Here is a 25,169-nt window from a genome sequence, read left to right as displayed (position 1 = left end):
CATAACATTAGTCACTCAACATTTCTCATAGTTTGTGTCAGTCCTTACAGAACACTCGTTAAATCTGAATATTGGAAAAAGAGGTAAAACAAATGTATAATGTAACATGAAATTCCAGATTGGATATAATTGTGGAATCATATCAAGTAGTTATGTGTATTATTTGTAGATACACTCATCATAGATACCAGGATTGTATCAAAAATATCCTCATATTTGCAATTATTATGTATGAGTTATTTATTCTCTCTACCAGACTATTCATATTCCCCATTTCCATTCTCATTTTATATGAGCAAATAGTCATACTTACCTATGTCTGCTAGCATATCAAATCAGATTTTTTTAAAGATAAGTTCGTCTTTTATAATCATTCAAATTATAGACATCCGTGTGACACATTTTTGGTATTACCCTTCCTAAACCGACATTTGATAAAAGGAGTATGTAAGAAAACAAACAAATCATAATGTGGTTTTTTTCTTCCAGAATATCCATGGACCTTAAATGATTCCGTAGCTGAACAAAAAACGAACATAGATAATTTGAACAAAACTGATGACGTATACACACGTGTTGGTAAACTACAACAACAGATTGTTAGTAACAGTGCTAGAGGTTTGTTAAGTAGTGTTACTCTTAATTTAAACTCCGTACAGTGATCGTTTCCGTTCCGGAACTATTTTTCCTTACTCCATCAATTAGTGTAGAGTAGTTTGCGGATTGGAGCTGAACTGCTGGGGAGTTTGCCCTTTATTATGTCATACAAACTTATGAATATAGCAATCGAGTACAATTTCCAAAACTGACTTTGTACAGGAATAACTTAAGGGTAAAAGTATGTGACTTCCGCTTTCGAAACCTAAGTTATTGATATTTTTCATTTCAACTGATAAGCGATTTGATTAACATTATTTACTATTAAGCTCTTAAATTATTTTAAACACAAGATGGTTAGTTCCCTTTATGTTTGTTGTTTCAATTATCCATAAATTGGCATCCAACAAATATATGTAGTCCAAAAAAATCATAAGCTCTTGGATGGACGTTTCTAAATTAATCGTGCAAAGTATAATTGTGTAATCTTTTTTTTTTAAAACACGTTAGATTCTTATGTTATTCAAAATGTTATTCAAATTATATGAAATGCGTGACAGGTGAAAAACTATGTTCATCCAATTATTGAACCAATGCATGTATATATCATAAACTTAATCTTCTGTGAACGATTTCATCATTTATCACCCAAACATATCGTTTTATCGTCAATTGTTTTTCTTCTTCTCTCTGTCATGATAAAAAAAAATAATATGACAGCTAATGTAATTGCCGTGTTTCAATGCCGTAGTTTACCAATTGTCACCTCATAGTAAATAATCAACAAAGAAGAATGGTTATTGAGCACGTGTATAACAAATCAATCAGATAAAAATTTATTTCAAACACATATTAATGCGTATTGTGATTACCGAATTTTTACGAGAAGTTTACGCTAAGGTCACTTGCATACTGAAAATATGTCGGCGAATTGCTTCTTGGAAGCAAGCAATTGAAAATAATAAAATTCTCCTAAATATGGACAAATTAAAATCTTCAGACAAAAGTATATGCACACATAAGTTTTATAATACTAAATTCTTATTGTAATAAGTGGCAGCTCACAATAAATACACAAAATTGGTGACAAACTAGAAAAAGTTTTAAAATATAAATAACTTGGAAATATAATTGAAGCATCTGGGAAATTGACTTCATTACACACTGAATTGGCTAAGAAAGGTACTAAAGCTTTGTTTTCTATTTTTAAGTATTTTTCTCCTTTAGAAAATGTGTCTATAAAAGTATCCAAAAAATGTTCGAATCACTAGTTAAACCTATTCTTATGTATAACTCTGAAATTTGGTATATGGATTTTTATGAAAAAATAATAAGAGCTGAAAGACGAGCTCAAATTAAAGACATGAGTAAATTTAATATTTTAGCAATGATTGATAGTAGCCAAGTGGAGAAGACACATTTAAAATTTTGCAAATATATACTTGGGCTTAGTAAACAATCTGTCAATATAGCTGCAAGAGCAGAACTAGCTCAGTATCCCATAGATGTCTTTATTAAAGTACAATCATTGAAGTACTTAGCAAGAATTTCTAGTGATGAAAATAACCCTTTATTATATGATGCTTTTTGTTTATCTAAATGGCTTAGCACTAACGGTATATTTTCATGGTTTTCATATGTATAAAATATAGCCAATGTAAATAAATTAGACATAAATAGAATTGAGGATATAAACTATAAACAAGAGAAGAGTTCATTCTCAAAAAATATTAAAAAAGAACTTAAAGATAGCTTTGAAAATATATTCTTTGAAAAATTAAAATTAACTAATGAAACCAGTAAAATATTCTTGTACAGTAAAATAAAAACAAAATATGAAATAGACAAATACATTTCTAAAAATAGTTTTGAAAATAGAAAATTATTATGTAAAATGCGAGTAAGTGACCATTTCTTGGAAATAGAGAGGGTAGATATAAAAGAATTCAAAGAGAAAATAGAATATGTAAACATTGTAATATAAATGCGGTTGAAGATGAAACCCACTTTTTCTTAAAATGTAAAATTAATAAATCTTTACGTAATCAGCTTGAAAAAGATATAAATAATATATGTCCAGAATACTTTAATTTGTCTGAAACAGATAGATTACAATTAATTCTATCTTCATTTGATATTATGCAGCTTACTGTTCCGTTCATTAAAAAGTCATTTGCACTGAGGAGAGTGGACACAACGCCTGCATAAATATTACTGTTTTACCACTTTATATATGATGTTTAATATGTTAATTTTTCTATTGTGAATATTGTATTGTATTGTTTGTATATGCCTTCAACCCCAGGGGTATAAATGTGCATTTCATTAATAAATATAATGATCACTATCCATTTAGTTAGAAAAAAACATATGCATCATTTTTTTTTTATTTGAGGTTCCATATGACTTAAAATAGATATAATCACAACATGCTTGATTTGTCAGTGCAAACGTTTCCAAAACTCATTTCGAGTAAGATAATGACCGATTATAGTTTACACATAGTTCAAATTGTCTTTTAATTGGTTTCATTTATTTTTCAGTGGCCATGACAGCATGTGTTGTTTCCAGTCTGTTCTTATCCAGTGGTTCTGTTGTGAAATTTGATGATATCAAAACACATACAGGCATTTCTAATTTATCCTCTTTCCGAGATAGTGGCAAGTTCACAAGTGAGATCGAGGGGCTCTATCGAGTTACATCCTTGATAATGTCGAATACAAATGCAGCCCAGTTCGCAATATACTGTAACGGCGATAGTTTTGCAAGTGCCTATGTTATGCCTAATGATGATGCCGGAACAAGTATAAGATCAGCCACAGCTGTTGTTGTTATTGAGTTAAAAGTAGGCGATACTGTATGGGTACAAACCAAGACACGCATGCAAGTAGGTAGAGACGGGTCGTGTCTTACAATTGCAAAACTGAAGTAAAATACCAGATTAGTGTTAATCGCTTCGTCGAAAGTTTGTACAGACTGTTTAAGTTTTGTTTCTTCAAAGAACTTTAGTGTGCTTATTGATTTAAAAAAAAAGATGCAATTTCGAATTTTTTAACATAATGATTTTTTTTTTATTATCAATGTACGCATTATATCAATGTTATTTAACAGAATCTGCTACTTTATTAATACAAAAGTCATAATCCATATATTATCAATGAATTATGTGAAATTACTCTTTTACAAACAGATAACTTGTAATATCTTTTAACTTTTAATCAACCATGTAAAATGTAAGGGAGAGAGAGCTAGAGCAAAGAAAAAAAGAAAAAAAAAACGGCAAAAAGATAATAAGAATAAAACATTACCTAGAAAAATAAAGATGAGTTTCTTCCTGGATTATGTTGAATACAAATGCAGCCCAGTTAGCAATATACTGTAACGGCGATAGTTTGGCAAATGCCTGAATATAATGTATGAAGGTGATGCCGGAACAAATATTGGAACAGCCACATCTGCTGTAGTCCAAATAATTATGACGTCTTGGAAGGCTATTTTAATTTTTTGCTTTGAGGCAGCCTGTGACGTCGATATAAGGCGTCAAAGAAAAAAATATAATAGCCTTTCAAGATGTCATAATTATTTGGATAACAGCTGTTGTTGCTGTTGAGTTAAAAGTAGGCGATACTGTATGGGTACAAACCAAAACACGCATGCAAGTAGGGAGAGACGAGTCGTGTCTTCAATTGCAAAACTGAAGTAAAATACCAGATTAGTGTTAATCACTTCGTCAAAAGTTTAAAGAGACTGTTTCACTTTTTTTTTTCTCAAAATAATTTGTAAAATCTCTTTTTTGATTAATGTACGCATTGTATATATTTTGTCCAAAAAAAATTTTTACTTTATGACAATAAAAAGTCATTATCTATACATTATTTAAAAATTTCTACAAAATAAACAACACGAACCCCACCAAAAATCAGGGTTGACCTCAGGTGCTCAGGAAGGGTAAGCAGATCCTGCTCCACATGTGGCACCCGTGATGTTGCTTATGTGATAAAAAATCCGATGTTAATAATTTAGAAAGAGGTTTCGTGGAGCACTTGGAAGACCTAGCAATATACCGTTGTTTGTAAGGACACTTATGTAGTTTAGGTATCAAATACAGTGATGGTAACTCCAGTTCTTCATCTTTGGTTGAAATTCCAAATTAACATAGAACATACCTATGATTATCCAGGATTTCATCTTTGCTAAGTGTCGTGAGGGAATATATTGAGTTTCCAAGTGAAGTGTCAATACCTAATTCGTCTTTCAAGCAATTAATGTAATGAGTTTCACACACAAAAACGATGTTGTTTGTGGCTTTATCTGCGGGGACAACAACATATTTGTCATGGAAGTCGGATAAGTGTTTTGCAACATTTGGGTCTTTAAAGATTTACGTAGCATGGGCATTGATATACCCATTCAGTTTTTTATTTCTGATTTGTATCAACGACCTTACTGCCTTAATCCATTCGTAAAGAGTGTCTATGTCTTCCATCTCGCGCTAAGCCCGTTGCCTGGCATAATCCTCGACTGAATCCATCAAAATTTTAAAGTTGTATTTCCAATTGATGGATTTAGGCTCACGATATTTCGGACCCATCGATAACACATTTCTATAGCTTTATTATAGAATTATAGCTTCAAGTATGTATTGGTTTGAATGAGGGTTTGTAACAGTGGGTTTCAAACATAAATTGAACAGAGAATGAATAAAGTTTCGTGCGAATGTGATGAATACCTAACGGCTTTTGTAAGAATGGCAGCAAGTCATTAATAGAGACATTATGCAGAGAAGGTGATGTATAATGACGATGACCATGACTGCGTCTACGTCGAGGAGACGAGTTGAAAATATTCATCACATTCATCGAGTTACACGAAGGACTAGATAGAATACCTTTACCATATATTTTATCATTGCAACCATAAGGTGTCGCAGTTCCCAATTGTCTAATCCAGTAGTCCTCTTTTTGTCTACGGAGAGTCGTTGAAAGATTCGGATTTTTAGAGCTATGGAAGATCTTTTCAATAATGCGAACTGTCATAGAAACGATGGAATAATCGGGCTGATTGAAATGCTGGTATAGAATGTCGTTAGCATTGAGGTTAATGTCTAATCTATGACCGCACATAAGTTTGTTTAGCCTTCCTTTCTTTTCACCGACGTATACCAATCCGCAAAGGTTGCACTCTAACGAAAAATATGACTTCCTGTAATTTAAAATTTCAAAAGTTTTGCAGCCTTTGGTCTCACATTTCAAAATGCGATAGTGTTGTACTGTGTCATCAAAAACCAAAATGTCTTTCAGGAGAACTAAACATGGCTGCATATATGTAATATTGCTATTGTCACTAGGACGATGATCTGAATGAGTCATGTTTGAGATATTTGTCATAAAGTAGTAAAGAATTCTAAATACTAGTATATAAAAAGGAAATGTAGTATGATTGCCAATGAGACAACTCTACACAAAAGACCAAAATGACACAGAAATTAACAACTATAGTTCACCGTAACGACCTTCAACAATGAACATAGCCCATACCGCATAGTCAGCTATAACAGGCTCCGAAATGACAATGTAAAACAATTCAAACGAGAAAACTAACGGCCTAATTTCTGTAAAGTATGGTTTGATAGCCAAGATGCAGATTATAGTTAAAATACCGTTGACGATGACAATCAGTCGCAATTACCTTCACTGCCTTCTGGTGATGGTGGTCAATATAGACCCACGGAAAAGAACATAGAACAGAACTCCGATAAATATGCACGAGTTAGAAATAAAATCATCATATATACCAGGAATAAATTTAGTATATACGCCAGACGCGCGTTTCGTCTACAAAAGAGTCATCAGTGACGCTCGAATCCAAAAAGTTGAAAAGGCCAAAATAAAGTACGAAGTTGAAGAGCATTGAGAACCAAAATTCCTAAAAGTTTTGCCAAATACAGCTAAGGTAATCTATGCCTGAGGTAGGACATAAACATTAGCAATGTTAAGCACAGTTATCGAAATATAAAATAATTAACCGTCTTACCTGATAATCACATTTTTTAAAACACAATTTCCACAGTTGGACAAACCAAAACAGTATTGGTCTTATGAAGAAAAGATTTCGAATGGAAAGCTATGTAGACACAGAGGCTTATCAGCACAGGTCGATATTTTCATTGATTTGGTAATGCTACGACAAAACATTTTTTCCTCCATATTCAATGTGTCAATTTCTACTGTTTCTTTTTTCAACATGGGCCTGTCACATCAAATCAATATTTTCAAACAAAAGTATGAACCTAAAAATGCATAAATAACAGACAATTTGTCACCCAGACACATACTAAAAAAATCCGAACCAAGTTATGATTTGGGATTGCACAGAATTCGAAATAGATGAGCCTAGTGAATAAGATAACATTTAGGCAAAGGTATAAGTTTGTGGCTGTTGTCAAGATATGATACATAACATTTTTTTAAATTAAAATGTATTAACCCATAGGGACTTAGCATCGGAAATACACATATTTATCCCAAAATCAGTAGTGTAACTCTATAAACAATGATTATATTATAATTTTACAGTTCAATATAATGTTCATATACGAATGGACAGTATAGTCAAGTCGGTTTGCGCAGATTTTTGACAAAATTGCTCAGATTGTGGTAAAAGCATGAAATTTGGCATAGTAGTAGTATCTATTATGAACAACATTTTAAGCTATTCACCCACTCTGAAAGTCGAAATTGGCGGAAGAGGGGGCCATTTTAAAATGGCGGCCGTTTGATCCCTATAGATTAATAAAATAATCATGAAAATGATATTGGAGAAGATATTGACATGAAACCTGGTTAATAGAATAACAGTGCCGATTCCAAATCCTTGTTGAACAAAATTTTAGTAATTTTATAATAACATATGTCTCTGGTTTAACTCACGGATGCATCTATTATTATTCTAGAAGATGATAATGTGCGTGCATATTTTCGCTTAAGGTCAGCTCATACTTTTGACAGATGGTCATCGTGTATAGTGGGCAGTTGATTGGCTTTTATAGTTCTGTATTAAATCAACTTTGACCACTGTTTGTGACATATGTATATACCGCTTTTGGCTTTCTAGAAGTAAGTATCCTCAAAGATTGAATCAAACAACATGCTTTCTAAATTAGTCACGTTTGTGGACCAATTAAAGAATTATCTCGAACAGACAGTTTAGATTATAAGTTGGTTATCTTGTTCAGCCATTGTTTATCTTGTACCTGTGCCTATGGTTTATTATTAGTGTAGTCTTGTAGTATGTATGCATGATGCGGGCAATGTTCTTTCGTATAATATATGATGGCATGATACTAAACCCCTAAAGGGAGGGATTGTTCTTGATTTCAGATGATGAACTCATAATCTTTGGATCCGTTTTCTTTAGGTTTGCATTTACTAAAGTAACTGCGAACTTTTCTGAAAAGTTCATCGAAAGATACCAAGACCAGTTTTTAATAGTAAATATTCCAAATTAACATCACAAATAATACACAATGGTCTTGAAGTTTAGATCTAGGTACTGACATTGTTTATGATCCAAATAACGAGTTATATCATTCTTTCATTTTGTCTTTCTACATTATATCTTTTATTGTTCATGTAATTTTTAGTAATCCATTGGAGGTGGCTAGGGACTTATACATCCCATCATTGTAATGGTAAATTTGTATTCTTGTTTTTTTGTTTTTTCTTATGTATTTTTTCTAATGTGCTTTTTCTTTGTGCATTTTTTTTGTTTTTTGAATAGCGACTAAGATTATTACATAATGTCATTTTTACCTGTTGTCTGTTTTTGTTCACACATCGTTGCCAATATAATCGAATTGTATGCAACTGTTATACAAGTGAAGGGTTAAGCTAGCTATAAAATCAGTTATATCCACCATTTCCTACAAATGAAAATGCCTATACCAAGTCAGGAATATGACAGTTGTTATCCATAATTTTGATGTATTTGAGCTTTTGAATTTGCAATTTGCTTTAGGGACCTTAGAATTTTCATCAGGGTTCTGTATTTTTATTATTTTACTTTTTGCTTATTCATGTTGGTCATTGTCCTGCTTAGATTCTTTTGTTGCCTAATTCTAACATTTGACTTGGACTTCTTTTTACTGTACATATTCTGTGTGTATTATTCCACATTGGCTAGAAGTATTAGGGGAACCGTTGAGATCTGTCAAATGAAAGGCCAGCAGTTCTTGCTTTACTAGTGATATCTGTCATTTTACTCATGCAATTTATCATTATTTATAACTGAACCATGTAAATGAGGTCAAGGACAATTCAAAAATTACAGACAAAAACATCATAACATTATTGATATGGCTTCTAAATACAAAGTATGGAGGTCTTCCACCTTCTAAAATATCAAGCTTTTTAAGTAGTTAGTTAACACTGCCTCTGGATCATTATTCCTATTTTCAGCTTAATGACAAAAGTTGCAGGCTTGACAAAAACTACTGACTAGAATGAGGTATCTTTTTTATTTGCAGGGTAAAATGCAGTTTCATAAATACATAACTATAAATATCAATACAGCTTGAAATACCAGACATGAGTAATAAATGTATGGTGTCAAAATTTGAGTAGGTAAAAATGTGAAAATTTGAAAAAATGTATGGCATTTATAAAAAAATATCAGACAAAAAAACGTAATTGTGTGGTAATGCCAACTTATTAGTTTTAACAATCATAGTTCAGATATTTTCACACTAAGGGTATTGTAAGAAGTTTTCTGATATATGTACATTTACGATAAAAATATGCATGGTAAGTTTTAGTAAAAATATCCATTAAAAATTTACATGAAATTTACATTTTCACAGCAACTTGAGATATCTGTAAAGAGATGTGCAAAATTCAAAACAAAACGAAACCAGTGGGCCAAAACAAAAAAGTATGTTTGGTTGACATTGATGGTATATTGTTTAAAAATGCCACATGGAAATATTTACTCATAGGATAGTTATTGACTCAGATTTTGGGTATTTTTGATATTTTACTTAAACACATTATTTTTTTACAAACCCTGCCTGAACAATTTTGATCTTAAAAAAACTTCTTATTAAAGTTCTGCAGCAGTCTGAAAAGACCATTTTATCAGTCATAAGCTTAAGATACTGAGAAAAACCACGCCAATTTCACACTTAACAAAATAACTGAAAAATATCATGCATAGTTCACCATTGACAAGATTATCCAGCATCACAACACCTTAATATAGGCACTTATAATGGTGATCAGATATGAGAAATAAAAATATATAAAGATTTGTTAACAGATATACATTTAATTTGGTCCTACAAAGGATATTGCACATTAAAATATATATGGTTTTAATGGTGTAAACTATTATCAAATAATCAGATTTGTTAAAACCAAACAAGTATATGTATTAACCAATATTTGTACAACTGGTCAGTTTAATTGTATATAGAGCTATACTGTTGTTCTTGGTCAAAAGTAATATTTCCCAGATGAAAAAACTGCCTCCAGGTGATCTCAAATAAAACTTATCCTAGTTCCACATATTAAATCTCTTTTTAAATGTTTGACAATTTTGTTTAAAAACAACTCCTTGATGAAATTTAAAAAAGAGTTGACCAGTTACAAAAAAATTGTTAACACATTTAAGGTATAATAAGAAATTATGTTCACTACAATTATAAAAACTATTAAACTTTAAAAATTTACAAGTATACATTATTAAATAAAAAGATAAATTTTCAACCTTTGAAATGTAAAAAATAAATACAGCATCTACAAAATCTAAAATTTAGAAAAGACCATTCGATAAAATGTATATTTCAAATACACAATAGTTTTGTTCATATCTACACACCTGTAAATTCAATTTGTCATAAGTGGTTAATCTGCAATGTTTAGATTGTTTACAAAACAAAATATACAAAAACATGAATAAAATGTCATGATAAATCAATAATTTCTGATGTAAAAATCAACACAAAATTTCCTTTCCATAGGAAAATTTTATTATATTCATATCTCAAAACTGACAAAAGTCATTGTCTTGATGATTTAGCTCTCCAATATTAGTATGACAAATGCATTACATTCCTACCTATAAGAGGTCCTTTCAATAATATGTTAAATGCCTATGTAAAATGAGATATGAAGGCCTAGTGACATTTGTTAACATCTACACCTGTTTGAACACTTCATCCTATGAGTAGAAATATGAGTATCTTCATGATCACATGTAAAAATCATTTGACATATCATTTCATCCAATATGTTATAGAATGTTCAAGCATTAGGGTGACTTTTGTTTCTTGTTTTACAACAGAAACTTGACATGTGCTACCCAATTTCTTACAACAATTAAGTTTAAAATAATCCATAGTAAGATCTACAAAAGAATTGAACTGAATAGACTCAAAAACATAAAAAAAAGTACGGCTAAATTCACATAAATATTTTGAGAAAAAAAAATATGAATGGATATATATAAACTAGAAAAAATATGGTATTTTATAAATGCTGTTTTGTACCAAGGGGAAATAATCCAGCATACTCAATGACTGTCTAATACCTAATAGCCCTTTGCCTGGAAACAGAAATACATGACATGTGTTATGAACAGACAATGAGTGTGGGTCTCCAAGACAATAATTCAATGTATGTCAAGAATAAAGAATTTCAAAAGTTAAAAATTGGTGCATTTATGCATTTAAGCTAAAAAAAAAATCAAATATGTACAACAAATAAACAGTACTTCGAAATATCATAGACCATGATTAATCTTGTATTAGTAAGAGGTCAACTTTGTCATAAATGAAAACCCATTTTGTGATAGGGTTGGCCTTAAATAAAGAATAAAAATACATTTAACAAACTAAGGTAGGGTGTTGAGTATATAATATTTTAATTACACCTTCTTAAAGAAGTGTTGAAAAAGCAGATTTAACTATACATATAAAATATGAAGTAAAAAGAGGCAAGACAAAAAAATGCATTGCATACTTACGAATAATTCTATAAAGAGTAACATACATAAAACTCAATCAATTTCAGCAACAACAAAATAATGCACTAATTTTATGTATTTTTTCTCATTGTTAAAATTATCCATTCTAGAGGCTACCTATTTTCAATTGCAATGAAAATGGTCAGTATCTAAACTAAATGCAAAATAGCAAATAGAGTTTCTCTACTACTGACAAAAAGACATAGACAAATTTGTTCCTAAAAATAAATAAGAGAAATACAAAATGGTACTTAACTTATAAACAAATACTACTTATATAATTACTAAAGCTATTTTCAACTAACACATAAAATCATGAACTAATTCAGATTCAACATAGTTTGAGTAGGAGTGTCTTTTTTACCTTAAAAACACTTTGGAAAGAGTATTTATGCTTATATTATACATTTGATAAAATGACAACCTTTGCTGTATCAAATTTTAATGACTTGCCTTGGAAATTGCATATTTACAGGTATTAACAGCCTTCAGGATGCGCCTCAATCCCTAAGGCCCAGACCAATAATGTTGTCAGGGCAGTAACATTTTTCACAAGCTATAAAAGTTCACCAAAATTATGATAGCCCAATTTCTAGGTCACTTTTTTTCATGTAGACTATTTAATCTAAAATATTAATAAAGGAACCAGGGACTTTCTATACTTTAAGTACATAGTAGAGAAAGTCCCTGGAGAAACCTACACTATAAATAATCATATCTTAAAAAAATATATATAAATAGAAATAAATACTCTATAAAAACAAGAACAAAAATCTGGCAACATTTCCACTTATACAACCTTTAAATCTATTCAATTTGTTCAAATTAAACGTTCAACCTTTATCATGATGTCAACCTTAAATTCAGGAAAAAATAATCCTTACAAAGGAGGGTTATACTCCAAAAGTCTCAATAATAACCTTTTCATTTGGTTGACTCTCTTATCAATGCCCCACAAATGATCACAAGTCACTATACAATGTTCACCATGCATGTCTAAACCAATTTGGTGGTCAAATCTATTTTAATTGCATAATTTCTGTTGACCCTCTTGTTGTCAAGATTTTTAAACCAAAGAATTACTTATTATAACATAAGAAATGTGAAAGAACTGTTTGTTTTCCATCATGAAACTCCAACAGCACCATAACAAGGCTGAGAAACACAAAAACGACAAAGCACATATGTAATGCCCATTTCAATTGTGGTACATTTTCTGTACCAAGATATCAAAAAGTATGTTAGATGAAGAAATCTAAACTGCTCAGGTGAAACTTTGGAGATCCAATATGACACTAATGTCTATTCCATTAAAATTGAGGGTAGAAAGAAACTTAATGAATCCCCTTATAACCAACATACTTGAATTGAGCAATTTTGTAAACAACAAATGATCCATGACCCATTTTCCCTTCCTTCCCTCCCCATTCACTTTAATAGAATAGTCCTTAACTGACTCAATCTTTATCTTTCCAAAGTAATCTGAATATCAACATTTTTCAAAAAGATATTTAAAATATTCTTGTCAATCAGATTATATGGTGTTAATAAGAACCCAAGTCTACAACAAACAAACATTTTTTGTGACCCTGAGTGTACCAAAACAATTATACTGAAGGCAAGATATTTATATTTTGCCAAAAAATTACTACATAATCTATACAAAGCACATGAATGCTCACTTAAAAATTCAGCATAATGGCTAAGAATTCTGGGTAGCTGAAAGCACCTATACTTCAAGAAACAAGTACATTTTTTTATATATGAATTATCAAAACAATCAGAATTTATCACAAAAACTAGGAATGGAAAGAAAGAAAAATGCAACATCACAAGCTATTATAAAATGAAAAATTCAACAGATATGTGCCCTTGTATTTCATTATTCATGACAAAAATAGAAATAACAAAATATTACAAAAAGCCTAGCTTTTTTCACTAATAAGAAGAAGAAAAATTAGGAACCTCTACTCTGTTCATATAGTAGATCTTTAAAGACGTTTAGTACTAAAATATAACTCTTTCTATCATATTTATCAAACATTTGCAACTATTTATCAGGTAATCTCATTAGTAAAATATATGGGTTCAAGATGCAACAATCCAGATCTTTTGTGAGCTATTTTCAAGATTCGGTTTTGGAAAAAGTTTCAGAAACAAATCTTGTAAATAACTATACAACATTTTCTTCCTCCCTTTCAGGAGAGTTCCCAGGTGACTTCCTTAACATTAATTTTGCACTTCCTGTATCATCAAGCTGATACTGAGGTCCAACATCAGATATTGCTTCAATGGCTGCTTCTCCTTCCTCTGGAGACTTTCCTTGAGCACGGAGTAATTCTGTCTTTATAATAATCTCATTGCTAATATAAGCCTCTCTTCTGATTTGAACTTTCAACTGTGCAGGGACATCTGGGATTAACCAAGCAATCAAACCAGTGATGAAAACAATTACGTTCTAAAATATATAGAGTTTGAATTATATTTAAACTGATCACTGTACGATCAACTAAAATCAAGATTTAGATTTGATATTCATTATCAAAGTGATTGTAAGCACTGACTGGTAAAGATTGCTTTAATTCATCAGTGGGAAGTAAAATTCATAAATATTGCATCGAATAAAATTAAACAATTCTGGACAATAAGAGATCATTCTATTTTTTAAAGATTGATTTAATAATGACATCATTTATATCTTAACAACAGATATTAGATTCCTGCACCTTGCAAAAGTTATGTAAATTTCTTGCTAAGTGTAGCATTATTTATATCTCAGTGATAAGTTTCTGAAAATGTTCATGAATAGGATGTAAAGAATGTTATGATCAATGTAATATATTTTAAATGGTAGCCCTCCCCCCTCCTCTAAAAATCAAACAAGTAAAACTGCAGGTACTGCTCACTGATGATACCCCTGCCAAAATTTTTCGGTAAACAGGAAGTTGTTGAGTGATGAATCTGAAAACACATCATACGGTATAACTGACTTATATAAACCCTGAAACCAAATTTCAGAATTCCTTGTCAAGTAGTTCCTGAGAAAAATGTGAAAAAAATTTTCAACTTGGCTATTATGTGTAAAATGATATAAGTACTTGGTAAACAGGAAGTTGTTGCATACCTGCCAACTTTTGAAAATGCCCATGGGGGTTTTAGCGCGCGACAACAATTTCAAAGGTTACAATTCTTTGCGATGACTATTTTGCGCGTGCTGTTTTGTGGTCTAGAAAAAGTGTCATATTTGTAAGATGAGCTTACATGCCTTTTTCCTAAGTTTATTTGCATGATTAAGGTTATAATATCAGCAGAAAATATGAACAAGAAGCTGTAAGACCAGGAATTATTTTTATGTGCAAGGATGCAAAATGGTTGTTGACTTTTACAATTCAAAATTATACACAAAGAAGGACCTTTATCAGGTTGGTAATAACACCTAGGAATACCCCCTCCATGTAAGGACATTAAAAACCACTTTTTAAGTACAGATGAGCACACATTCATATCATTTGAAGAAACTTTTCCCAAAGAACTATACATTTTATGCTCTATCTGGTATTATATGGTCAACACATGAATTTAGATATGTTCTTTGCCTTATTTCTTCTTTATTATTCAAATTAATAGGACCCTTCATTTAGAAAAGCTGTTCCAAATATAATGTCTGAATTTCCCATTTATAAGTTAATAAATCTTCATTTTTCTATTTTATTAATTTTTACAAGAGTGGCCCCTTGACTAAGGGTAGTCCTTCATTTAAGTGATTCCTCATGTTGATGTGGGGGGGGGGGGGGGGGGGTCCATTTGAAAAATAATGAATAGTACATTATACTTTAAATGATTAAATACATAAATAAAATTATGTTACAGCAAGTGTAATGTCAATAAATTTATTAGTGAATAAACTACTATTTATTATCTTCATGGTAGTACTGCATCATTAAAATTTGTCAATCAGCCATGCTTTTATTCTTATTCTGTGTAAGAACCTCCTTGCAGTTGAAAAATCATTTGCCATGTTCACGTTTTTGCTATTCTGACCACCAACAAACAGAGGAATACAACACAAGTTCAATATCTAGCATGTTAGAATAATCTTGAGAGAAAACGTTTTTGATTGGCTGATTAATTTGATCATGAGAAACAGACAATTTGATTGGCTGAACAAGATTGTCCGCCATTGGACACAGTTCAAAATCGGGAACAACAATATTTTTCGTGTAGATTTTCACCAAATCGTGTTTTAGAGGGTTTTTTAGGAACACGATCGTGCAATCGTGACAAAGGGTCAAAATCGTGTAGTACACGCCTAAATCGTGAAAGTTGGCAGGTATGTTGTTGAGTGATAAATTTGAAAACGAATCACACAATATAACTGACTTATATAAACCCTGAAACCAAATTTCAGAATTCCTTGTCAAGTAGTTCCCGACTAAATGCAACGAAATATTCATGGGACGGACGGACTGAGGGATAGATGGATGGACAGACAGAGGTAAAACAGTATACCCCCCTTTTTTGAAAGTGAGGGTAATGATATAACTGACTTATATAAACACTGAAACCAAATTTCAGAATTCCTTGTCAAGTAGTTCCTGACTAAATGTGACGAAATATTCATGGGACGGACGGACTGAGGGATAGATGGATGGACAGACAGAGGTAAAACAGTATACCCCCCTTTTTTGAAAGTGAGGGTAACGATATAACTGACTTATATAAACACTGAAACAAAATTTCAGAATTCCTTGTCAAGTAGTTCCTGAGAAAAATGCAACGAAAATATTCATGGGAGGGTACCACTGACAGATGGATTGATGGACAGACATAAGTAAAACAGTATAATCCCCTTTTTTGAAAGCTGGGGTATAATAATTGCTCCCTTAAATTAAAAGATATGAGAAGATGTGATATATAATCTTTTTTGTAACCTTACCTGAAATACTACAACAAATACAAATCTAGCAGCCAGTATATGCCAGTATAATTGTGAAAATTCATAGGCATTCTCCGACCATGGTGGGTTTCTAAAATCTCGATATCTGTAAATAGAGGAAAATATTTAATATTATGGACAAAAATCTTTTCACAGTATTCATGTCCAATCATTTAAGGGCATATGATACAGCAACAGGGAAGTAAATTACATTGTCATTTCCCCGACGTCAAACTGACATAGAGAAAAGATGCATTTTTCACTGGGTTTTTTTATGCTTTAAACTGATTTAACTTGAAAACGAGTACATGGACCCCCTCTTTCTTTAAATTGCATTAGCTTTGATTACATTTGAAGATTATTTGTACCAATTTTAATAAAAAATTAAACAATAACTCTTTTAAATTTTGACAAACATACCACTAAACATGCTTTTTTTTCCTAAAATCCTGAAATTTTGTTAAAAATTAAATAAAATCAAAGAAATGCTGTACATACTACAAGAAGATTTGCCTAATGCTTTTACAGAAATCTGCTTGTATTTATCTTTTTAAATAAAAGAAAGTTAGGTTATTCTATCAAAAGGACAGAAATAAATAAAAAAAGAAGAAAAAAGCACGAAATTTTGAGTAAATGTCAAAAATTTCAACCAACTTATCTCATAAAGTAGCACATGAAGGTATATTTCTTTATTTTATATTTAAATTGCATAGGTGAAAAATAGCTTGTTTGCAAATTTTCTTAAAAATATCATTATGAGACTGAAACTGTATGGTATGCTCTTAATATAAAATGTATCATCAAAAATGCCAAGGCATTCAAATGTGTACTCAGGGTGTCGACTTTAGTCAGATGAGAAACAGGGGAAAGCATCAACAAGATATCAATATAACAAATATGAAGCAGACAAAAATTACCATTTTTTTTGGGTAAATACAGTCCTAAAAATTCATTGATCATAAGCTAAAACATTCTGGGTTCTAATACACCTGTAGCTTACAACAAAATGCATCAAGTGTGTAGGTAAGTTAATACCTATGGCTAGCTTCCTTGTTAGCTGAACCGTGAAGTCATTATAAGGTGAACTATACTACCCTCCTTTCTGAGTAGGCTAGTCCTACAGACAGAAGTAATGGTTATATGTCAGACTAGTCTCCTCTAAAAGAAGGGTAGTATACCTAACCTTATAATGATGTTAATGTATTCCTTTCCAACTTGTCATTGTATCTAGAGAAAGTGTATCCTTTCGTGTGATGCTGAAATCAATTATGATAAAAAAATATCTTCTTTTTATATACCAGAATTTTTTGAAACTGTTTAGTCTTCATTATCAGATACAATTTATGAAAAATTGCCAGTTGCAAGAAAATTAGGATACACCTCTGCAGGTTGGTATTTTTAAAATTTCTTATTTTAATTAACCCTATTTAATTATTTTTTCTAGTATCTATATGTCTTATTATATTATTTGTTACTTTAAAATTTTTATTTCTTCTGAAATGTAAAATACTAGTGCAGAAAATATCAAAAAACAGAAAGATTAGTCCTACACTGAAGGGCGACCTGCAACTGATGAGAAAAATATTTTTTATATAACAATAATCAGTAAACTGTTAGTTTAGTATGACATCCATAATCACTGAACTTGTACACATTTTTGTTTAGGGGCCAGCTGAAGCACGCCTTTGGGTGTGGGATTTTCAAGCTGTGTTGAAGACCCATTGGTGATCTCCGCTGTTTTCTGCTCTTTGGTTGAGTTGTTGCTTCTTTGACACATTCCCCTTTTTCCATTCTCAGTAAACTTCCTCTTTTATTGGATAAATTCACAACCATACCTGCAAATCTGTATGTTTTCACTTCCAGCATATGTAGGCCTATGATCTCCCTCAAAATCAGATGTGTTGAAATATGACATCGTATGATTGAGATATCCCTTCAGGCTATCATCTTTACTGTAAGAATTCAGGTATACCATTCTAGGTATATAATCTGATGTCAGAGCAATTATAAAGGCCTGAAAAATATAAATGGCATACTTTGAATTCATTTATTTTCATGGGTGCTAACTTTTGTGGATTGCAGAAACCTTGCATTTTCATGAATATATGATTTTGTTGCTTTTAGTTCATAGTTTGAGCTGGAAAATAAATTGTAAAGAAGTTTGGTGTTGCTTGTCATCTGTTAGTGATTATGGCAAAATGGTTTGTATGGTTTAAACAGGGGATGTCTCCCCTGGAAAAAAGATTTTACCAAAAACTACATTTTCTTCTCATTGTTTTATAAAATTTTCCAAAGAAAAAATTAAGAAATAATTCATGGAAGCCATAGATTGATTAAGAAATAATTCCGTCATGTCATGCTCTATGCACATGGGTAGGCATAATATTTGTCGATATTTTACACTGAGCGTTAGCGAGGTGTAAAATGTGGTCAAATATAATGCCTACCCATGTTAAAATAACATGACACAAAGGAATTATTTCGATTCTAATGGGACAAATACAGTATTTTTATAGGTTGAAGCGTACAAAAATACCGTAAAAATGTTTGGCTTTTCCCGTTTCCTCCCTGAGAGGTCTGTGCATTACATTTCATATTTGATAAGTTTAAAAACTACCGAGCAGGGTAAAAATATGTTGTTTCATAAGAATATATAATAAAAGTTTATGTTAGCTGCTTAAATGTACAGATTTAAAAGGATAACGATGGAAATAACGTTAATATACACAGTAAATTCGTGCACATGTGTCAAACATATTTTTTATTCTCATTAGAACACAGCTTTGTTTACAAAGCGTAATAAGGACGTCATATTAGCATGGAAATTTACACATGGCCTGGGCCGTGATATTTGAATTTTATCCTGAGCATTAGCGAGGGATAAAATTAACGAATATCACGGCCCAGGCCATGGGTAAATTTCCAACAATCATTTACTTAATTGATTTCTTTGAACCAATTGTATGTTATCAAGGGTTTATCATAATCATAATTATGCAGAAATAAAAAAATATAGAGATAATATAAAACATACAGATTGATTGATTGATTGATTGTTAATGTTTAATGCCACTTTTGGGCTATTTCTTGGTGGCTAGTTTTTATTGGTGGACGAATCCAGAGTATCCAGAGAAAACCATTAATCTTTGATAGGAAAACTGACAATCCTAGTCAATTATTAATGTCAAATGCACCCGCATGAGATGGGGTTTGAACTCACAAACTCAGTGTTGACTGGCTAGTGATGACAGTGGTAGAACAACTTAGACCACTTTGCTGCCGAGGCACCTTTAAACATACAGTGGAAAATAATTAGATGCTCCACTCTAAATGTTATTGTTACTCCTCATTTATATTATCATTGTTACAACATAAAGAAGGTTCTGCCCCTTATTTTGCAGAACTTACATTAGAGATTATAGCTATTCTTGAGATTCCATACAATACACTGTACCAGATGCCTGAAATTAAAAAATATTGTATAATAAAAAAAAAAATTGTATAATAAAAAAAAAATTGGTAAATTAAAAAAAAATATTGTAAATTTAAAAAAAAAATAAGACACTCTATGTCAAAGTCTGACGAACAAAGCAAAGTCAATGAGAGAAATTTAACAGACAATAATCAATGTTATAAATCCTTAAATATAAAGACAATGATAAATCTATGTTTGAGGCTGCAAATTAAGACGTAAATTTTGCATGCACAAATTCCTGTTTTGCCATCCAAATATCCCATATATCAATTAATTTGAGTTCAAATAATAGACTAACAGCTACACAATGTATGAAGTATTTTTTTAATTTCTACTTCCATGAAAACTAAAAAATGGTGCAATGTCAAACTTCTATGACACTCAGAAAGAAATATTATATAGACCTTTGTTGTCTCCACAATAGGTAAAGCTGTAGTTGTCAGGTGTATAGAAAAACTGTGAATAAATACATTTCGAAGTGTTGCACACTGGTAACCAGAATTCAGCTTTCCTTATTGTTGAAGGCTGTACAGTGACCTATAGTCTCTATAATTTCTGAGTCATTTTGTCTCCTTGTGATTAGTTGTCTCATTGGCAATCATACCACATCTTCTTTTTTATATTGAACAGCCATTCCAAAAAATAATAAACTTTTGTCCTCATATATTGCTTTGAGTCACAGTCCTCCAAAATGATGTTTGGACTAATCACACAACGTCCGAAATAGTGACTTTCCCATAATGCAAAATACATGTAGTGACACTGAGTTTCCCACAATGCAACACTATTTCTGAATTGTTCTTATTTTTCATCCTTACCTATATCAGGACTTCTATCAGCAAGTGGTCTTCTCAGATGTGTTATCATTTTGGATGAGTCCATTCTGATCTCTATAATGTTGTTTATGAGAGAAAAGAGAGGCCCCAGTGGGAAAGCTGCCACAAAAATTGTCAAAAAGCCAAACTGTAGCACTATAAAAAGAAATACATTAATATGTACAGGAATTTAATACACAAAATAGCAAAAGTAACATAATTTTAATCTCTCTATCATAAAAAAAATAATAATTATAAAATACATTATTAAATAAATATATATATGCAAAAGATCTGTGATTTTTTTTTCAAAATGTTAAAGTGAAGCCTCTACAAAGCACTTTCTTTAAAAAAAAATACAGAGTTAACAAGAATGTGTCCATAGTACACAGATGCCCCACTCACACTATCATTTTCTATGTTCAGTGGACCTACTATCGTAAGTGGGGCATAAATATCGTAGGTGGGGCATAAAAATGCATTTCTAAAGTAAAATGAAATATCTAAAAAAAACATTATTTGATTTCAAAAACATCTGATCTGATGCATACTGTAAATTCAGAAATTATTGTGTGTATTTATTTTTGGGTTTTTGTCAATTTAAACTAAAATACGATTTTTATTTTTTGCGATATTGAGAAAAATCCTATTTAAGGAGGTAGAACTAGGTTAAGGAAAATAACTCTTAAAATCATCATGAGTCAACCAATTTTCAAAAATATATTCTAAGCTTCTATGTTACATGGATTATTTTCAATCTGTTTCAGGTAAATGCTTAAAATACATTAAAGAACTTGACTTTTACAAACGCTTAACTGATCTAAAGAGTTATCTCCCTGAAACAAGGTCTACCACCTTAAGTTGTATGAAAAAGTTCAAAAGGCAAGTTTTAATTATTGCTTTTATAACAGTCTTATTTTTTGCAATAACAAAAACATCGCAATAATTCCTGAATTTACAGTACTTGGTTATATCATTACTGTGAAAGTACTTTTATTCGTGGGGTACCAATTTTCGTGGTTCTCGTGGATGACGTTATCCACGAATTTACGTGTCCAACGAAATAAAACAACCATTGTCCAAATCAACACATGGAAAGATCCCTATCGGTAGGTTTGACTACTGATTTGGTCTAGGGAATATATTGAATAACGCCAAGTCTGAGAATACTTTAATGGCAGTCACAGAATTACAACTGCATGCAGGATTGTACCCATTTAATCTCTAATAACCTAAACTGTACAAAATTTTGATCTGTAAATTCTCATAAAAAGTAGTTTTGATCGATGAAAGTCAGATTTCCGGTATTGAAATGCTAGTATGATAAAGTGTTCATTTTGTATTCTCATAGTTCGTGTACATATGGGAAATATTAATTTCATGCTGGGCTTGCTTTTGAGAAGAATTATTTGACAATTCAAGATACATTTATAGCATTTGTTTATGTTACTGTTTTCTTTAGGTGACATGTTTATGGCCTAATTAACACCTTTGATGGTCTTTAATCTGTTGATCACTTTATGATGGGATAATTAGTGTTGTCACTACGATTTACACGGGTCAATGTTTACCTTGCAATTTCCTTCAATCCAGACTATTAGTAACCTTTGTTTCTAAAGACTTTAATTTTTCATTTTTTTTATTTTTATAAAACTAAAATCCACGAATTTAAAAACCCACGAACATGTTAATTTTGCTCAAACCACGAAAATTGATACCCATGAATTAAAGTACTTTCACAGTATTATAAAAACTTTTGGTGTGTAGCCAATATCATACTTTTATTTTGAGAAACTAGTATAGTTTTGTAATCTTCTCATAGTCCTAAATACTAACCCATTTCTAAATATTCATAAAACAATGAGGTTGTCTGAGCAGCCTCTAACTTGTAATCTTTCTCATAGGATGCTCTAGAAGCTTTGTCTGCCTTTGTTTCCTTGGAGAGACATCTCTTTATCATCTTTATCAGTTTTCTGAAAAATAAATGAACATTAGAAATAAATGATAGCAGTAACTTTATGAATAAAGCCTGCTTCCTCCAAATAATATAAGCAGAAATGGCAAAGAGTTTTGATATCGGGAACCCTGAAATCACTCAGATAAAAAGTTTAACAAGATCAACAACTGGTCTGGACCTGTGTTGCTGCATGCCATTGATTTGAGCATAACTGATCATTCCTTTCCATTGAAGCCAGTGAAGAAAACTTAAAAAAAAAAAAGAATCCTTGTACAATGAGTGTTGTAAAATTTCAAATACCGGCAGCTGGAAGTGGCTGCTTGGTGGATGTTAATATTCGCTACAAACCACCAGTATCAAGCTTTAGTCCAAATATAAAATTATTACCTTCAATTTCAATGGAAGCCATGAAAAAGTTTGACGAAAATTTTCCTTGTTCAATGAATATACTATCAGCAAACAGGAAGTGAATGCACCATGGATGTAAATTATTGGTTTTTATACCAATAGAACAAGTTTAATATTACTTACGGTAGAACAAGTTCTGTAAAGTTATTAACAAATAACTGTTTTCCTGTCATGATAATGGCAAGCTGTATACACAGTTCTATCAAGCATCCTCCTGCTGCACACTACATAGAAAAAAAAATGCAATGCATAATAACATCAGTTCAGAGTGAACAATTTCTGCTCAACTCAAACTATTTCATTAACAGGATCAAAAAGAAATTAGAAGCACACCATTTAACAAGGCAGGGCGACTTAATTTTCATGGGAACCTTACAAGCATATGTAACCTTTATATACAAAATAAAATGTCATTTAGAGGTAAAGGATGTAAATTGAGGCAATATTACATGCTTACAAGGACCTAGCAAGCCTCCATTTAACTTTTTGCTTCTTTAGACTATTTTTAGATTTAAATTGATTGATGATTGCTGTACTCTAGATTCAGATCCTTAGGGTTGCAATGATTATCAATAAATAAAGTAAAACAGATCCTTCTAAGGGGCGGGGACGCATGTTCTGTATTTCAAGAAGATAGAAAAGGAAGATTCTTCTTTGATAAATTTGGCACATGAAAAACCTACTTCTATGTTTGTTTTTAATAGATATGAAAGTATAATTTTATGTTGGAAATTTTTAATCTTTTCCAGTTACATTTCTGTTGAGAACTGAGCTGGCTGACATTAATTATCTAATGAAAATAAAATAGTCTGCCTACTTCTTCCTGTCTGGCCCCAAACATAGTGGTGTATTTTCCAGGCCTTCCAATAATTCTGAAAGAGAAAAGTAATTCGATAGAATACCTTATGAAGACAAAACATGTGTTGGCACAAATAGAAAATTTCAATCCTGGATTCCGGGTACCTATGATGAGTTTAATTGCAATATAATGTGCTGTGTCAAAATTTTTCATGATTTTTTGGTGTGTCTGAAAACAAATATTCAATGTTTTTTTTTAACAAATAATAATTATAGGAAATACCATTTTGTAATATTTTAATGCTTTTTTATCTAGCAAAAATACGACAAACTGTAGGTAAAAAAAGTTGAAGTATTACTATCAACACTAAATTAATTTTATTTTGGTACGTAAATTTTGTGAGGTTATGACTGTTTGAATATGCATTATTTTAGTTTGGTCCAATTTTTCCATAATTTATGACACTTTTGAAATAATAAACTTTGGATGCACCCCTGATCTAAACACTTGTTGTTTCTAGAAATATAATTTAAATCTTAGCAACTTTTCGTTACTGAACATTTGTCTATAGGTCAACTTAGCATTAAGGCTTTTGAAATACATCCATTTAAGAACAAAATTATGACCTTTTGATATTTCATGACAGAATATGAAGACCTGAAATTTGGAGGGGGAAATATTCGTTTCAGAATCTAATTGGTTATTTCATTGTAAATACATCAAAATGAAGAAAACATCAAGCTACTGTTTAAGACTTTACAATGACAATGACAATGTTTTGGTGTACATTATTGAAAATATTTCCTAGAATGAAGTAGATTATGAAACTGCGAATAATTACCAAGACCACAACTTTGAAAATCAAAATATCAAGAACAAAACATAATGATCAACTAACCTTCCTTTGAAGAAAGCTATGTATATAATGGAGGAGTAGTAGTTGACACTAACCTTCCTTTGAAGAAAGCTATGTATATAATGGAAGAGTAGTAGTTGACAAACTGTAAGGCAAATAATTTCAATGTGATACTGTCGTCATATTCCTTCTGTGTCCTCAAACATTCCAAGTCTGTTAACCAGAAAGCAAGACGACTATAGATCTGCAAAAATGTATTGAATATAGAATCATTATTGTTAGAAAGAAGAGCTTCCAATTTCTAATT

General features: G+C 31.2%; 1 protein-coding gene across 13 annotated transcripts in view; it reads right to left on the bottom strand.

The window, feature by feature from the left end:
- Positions 1–9,093: 9,093 nt before the first annotated feature.
- LOC134687209 (anoctamin-1-like) overlaps positions 9,094–25,169 on the bottom strand; it is a 54,842-nt gene continuing 38,766 nt past the window's right edge. For all 13 annotated transcript variants that reach the window (XM_063547327.1, XM_063547329.1, XM_063547319.1 and 10 more), the window contains 9 exons: positions 24,958–25,106; positions 24,025–24,079; positions 23,331–23,431; positions 22,679–22,815; positions 20,846–20,998; positions 19,961–20,013; positions 18,388–18,566; positions 16,553–16,658; positions 9,094–14,074 (listed from right to left, as the gene is read on the bottom strand). In XM_063547327.1, coding sequence (XP_063403397.1) covers positions 13,790–14,074; positions 16,553–16,658; positions 18,388–18,566; positions 19,961–20,013; positions 20,846–20,998; positions 22,679–22,815; positions 23,331–23,431; positions 24,025–24,079; positions 24,958–25,106 — 1,218 coding nt within the window. In that variant the 3' untranslated portion in view covers positions 9,094–13,789. The remainder of the gene's footprint in view (positions 14,075–16,552; positions 16,659–18,387; positions 18,567–19,960; positions 20,014–20,845; positions 20,999–22,678; positions 22,816–23,330; positions 23,432–24,024; positions 24,080–24,957; positions 25,107–25,169) is intronic.

Source organism: Mytilus trossulus, chromosome 10 (genome assembly GCF_036588685.1).
Source record: "Mytilus trossulus isolate FHL-02 chromosome 10, PNRI_Mtr1.1.1.hap1, whole genome shotgun sequence".
Classification (NCBI taxonomy): Eukaryota; Metazoa; Mollusca; class Bivalvia; order Mytilida; family Mytilidae; genus Mytilus; species Mytilus trossulus.
This window is presented reverse-complemented; position numbering and strand designations above follow the sequence as displayed.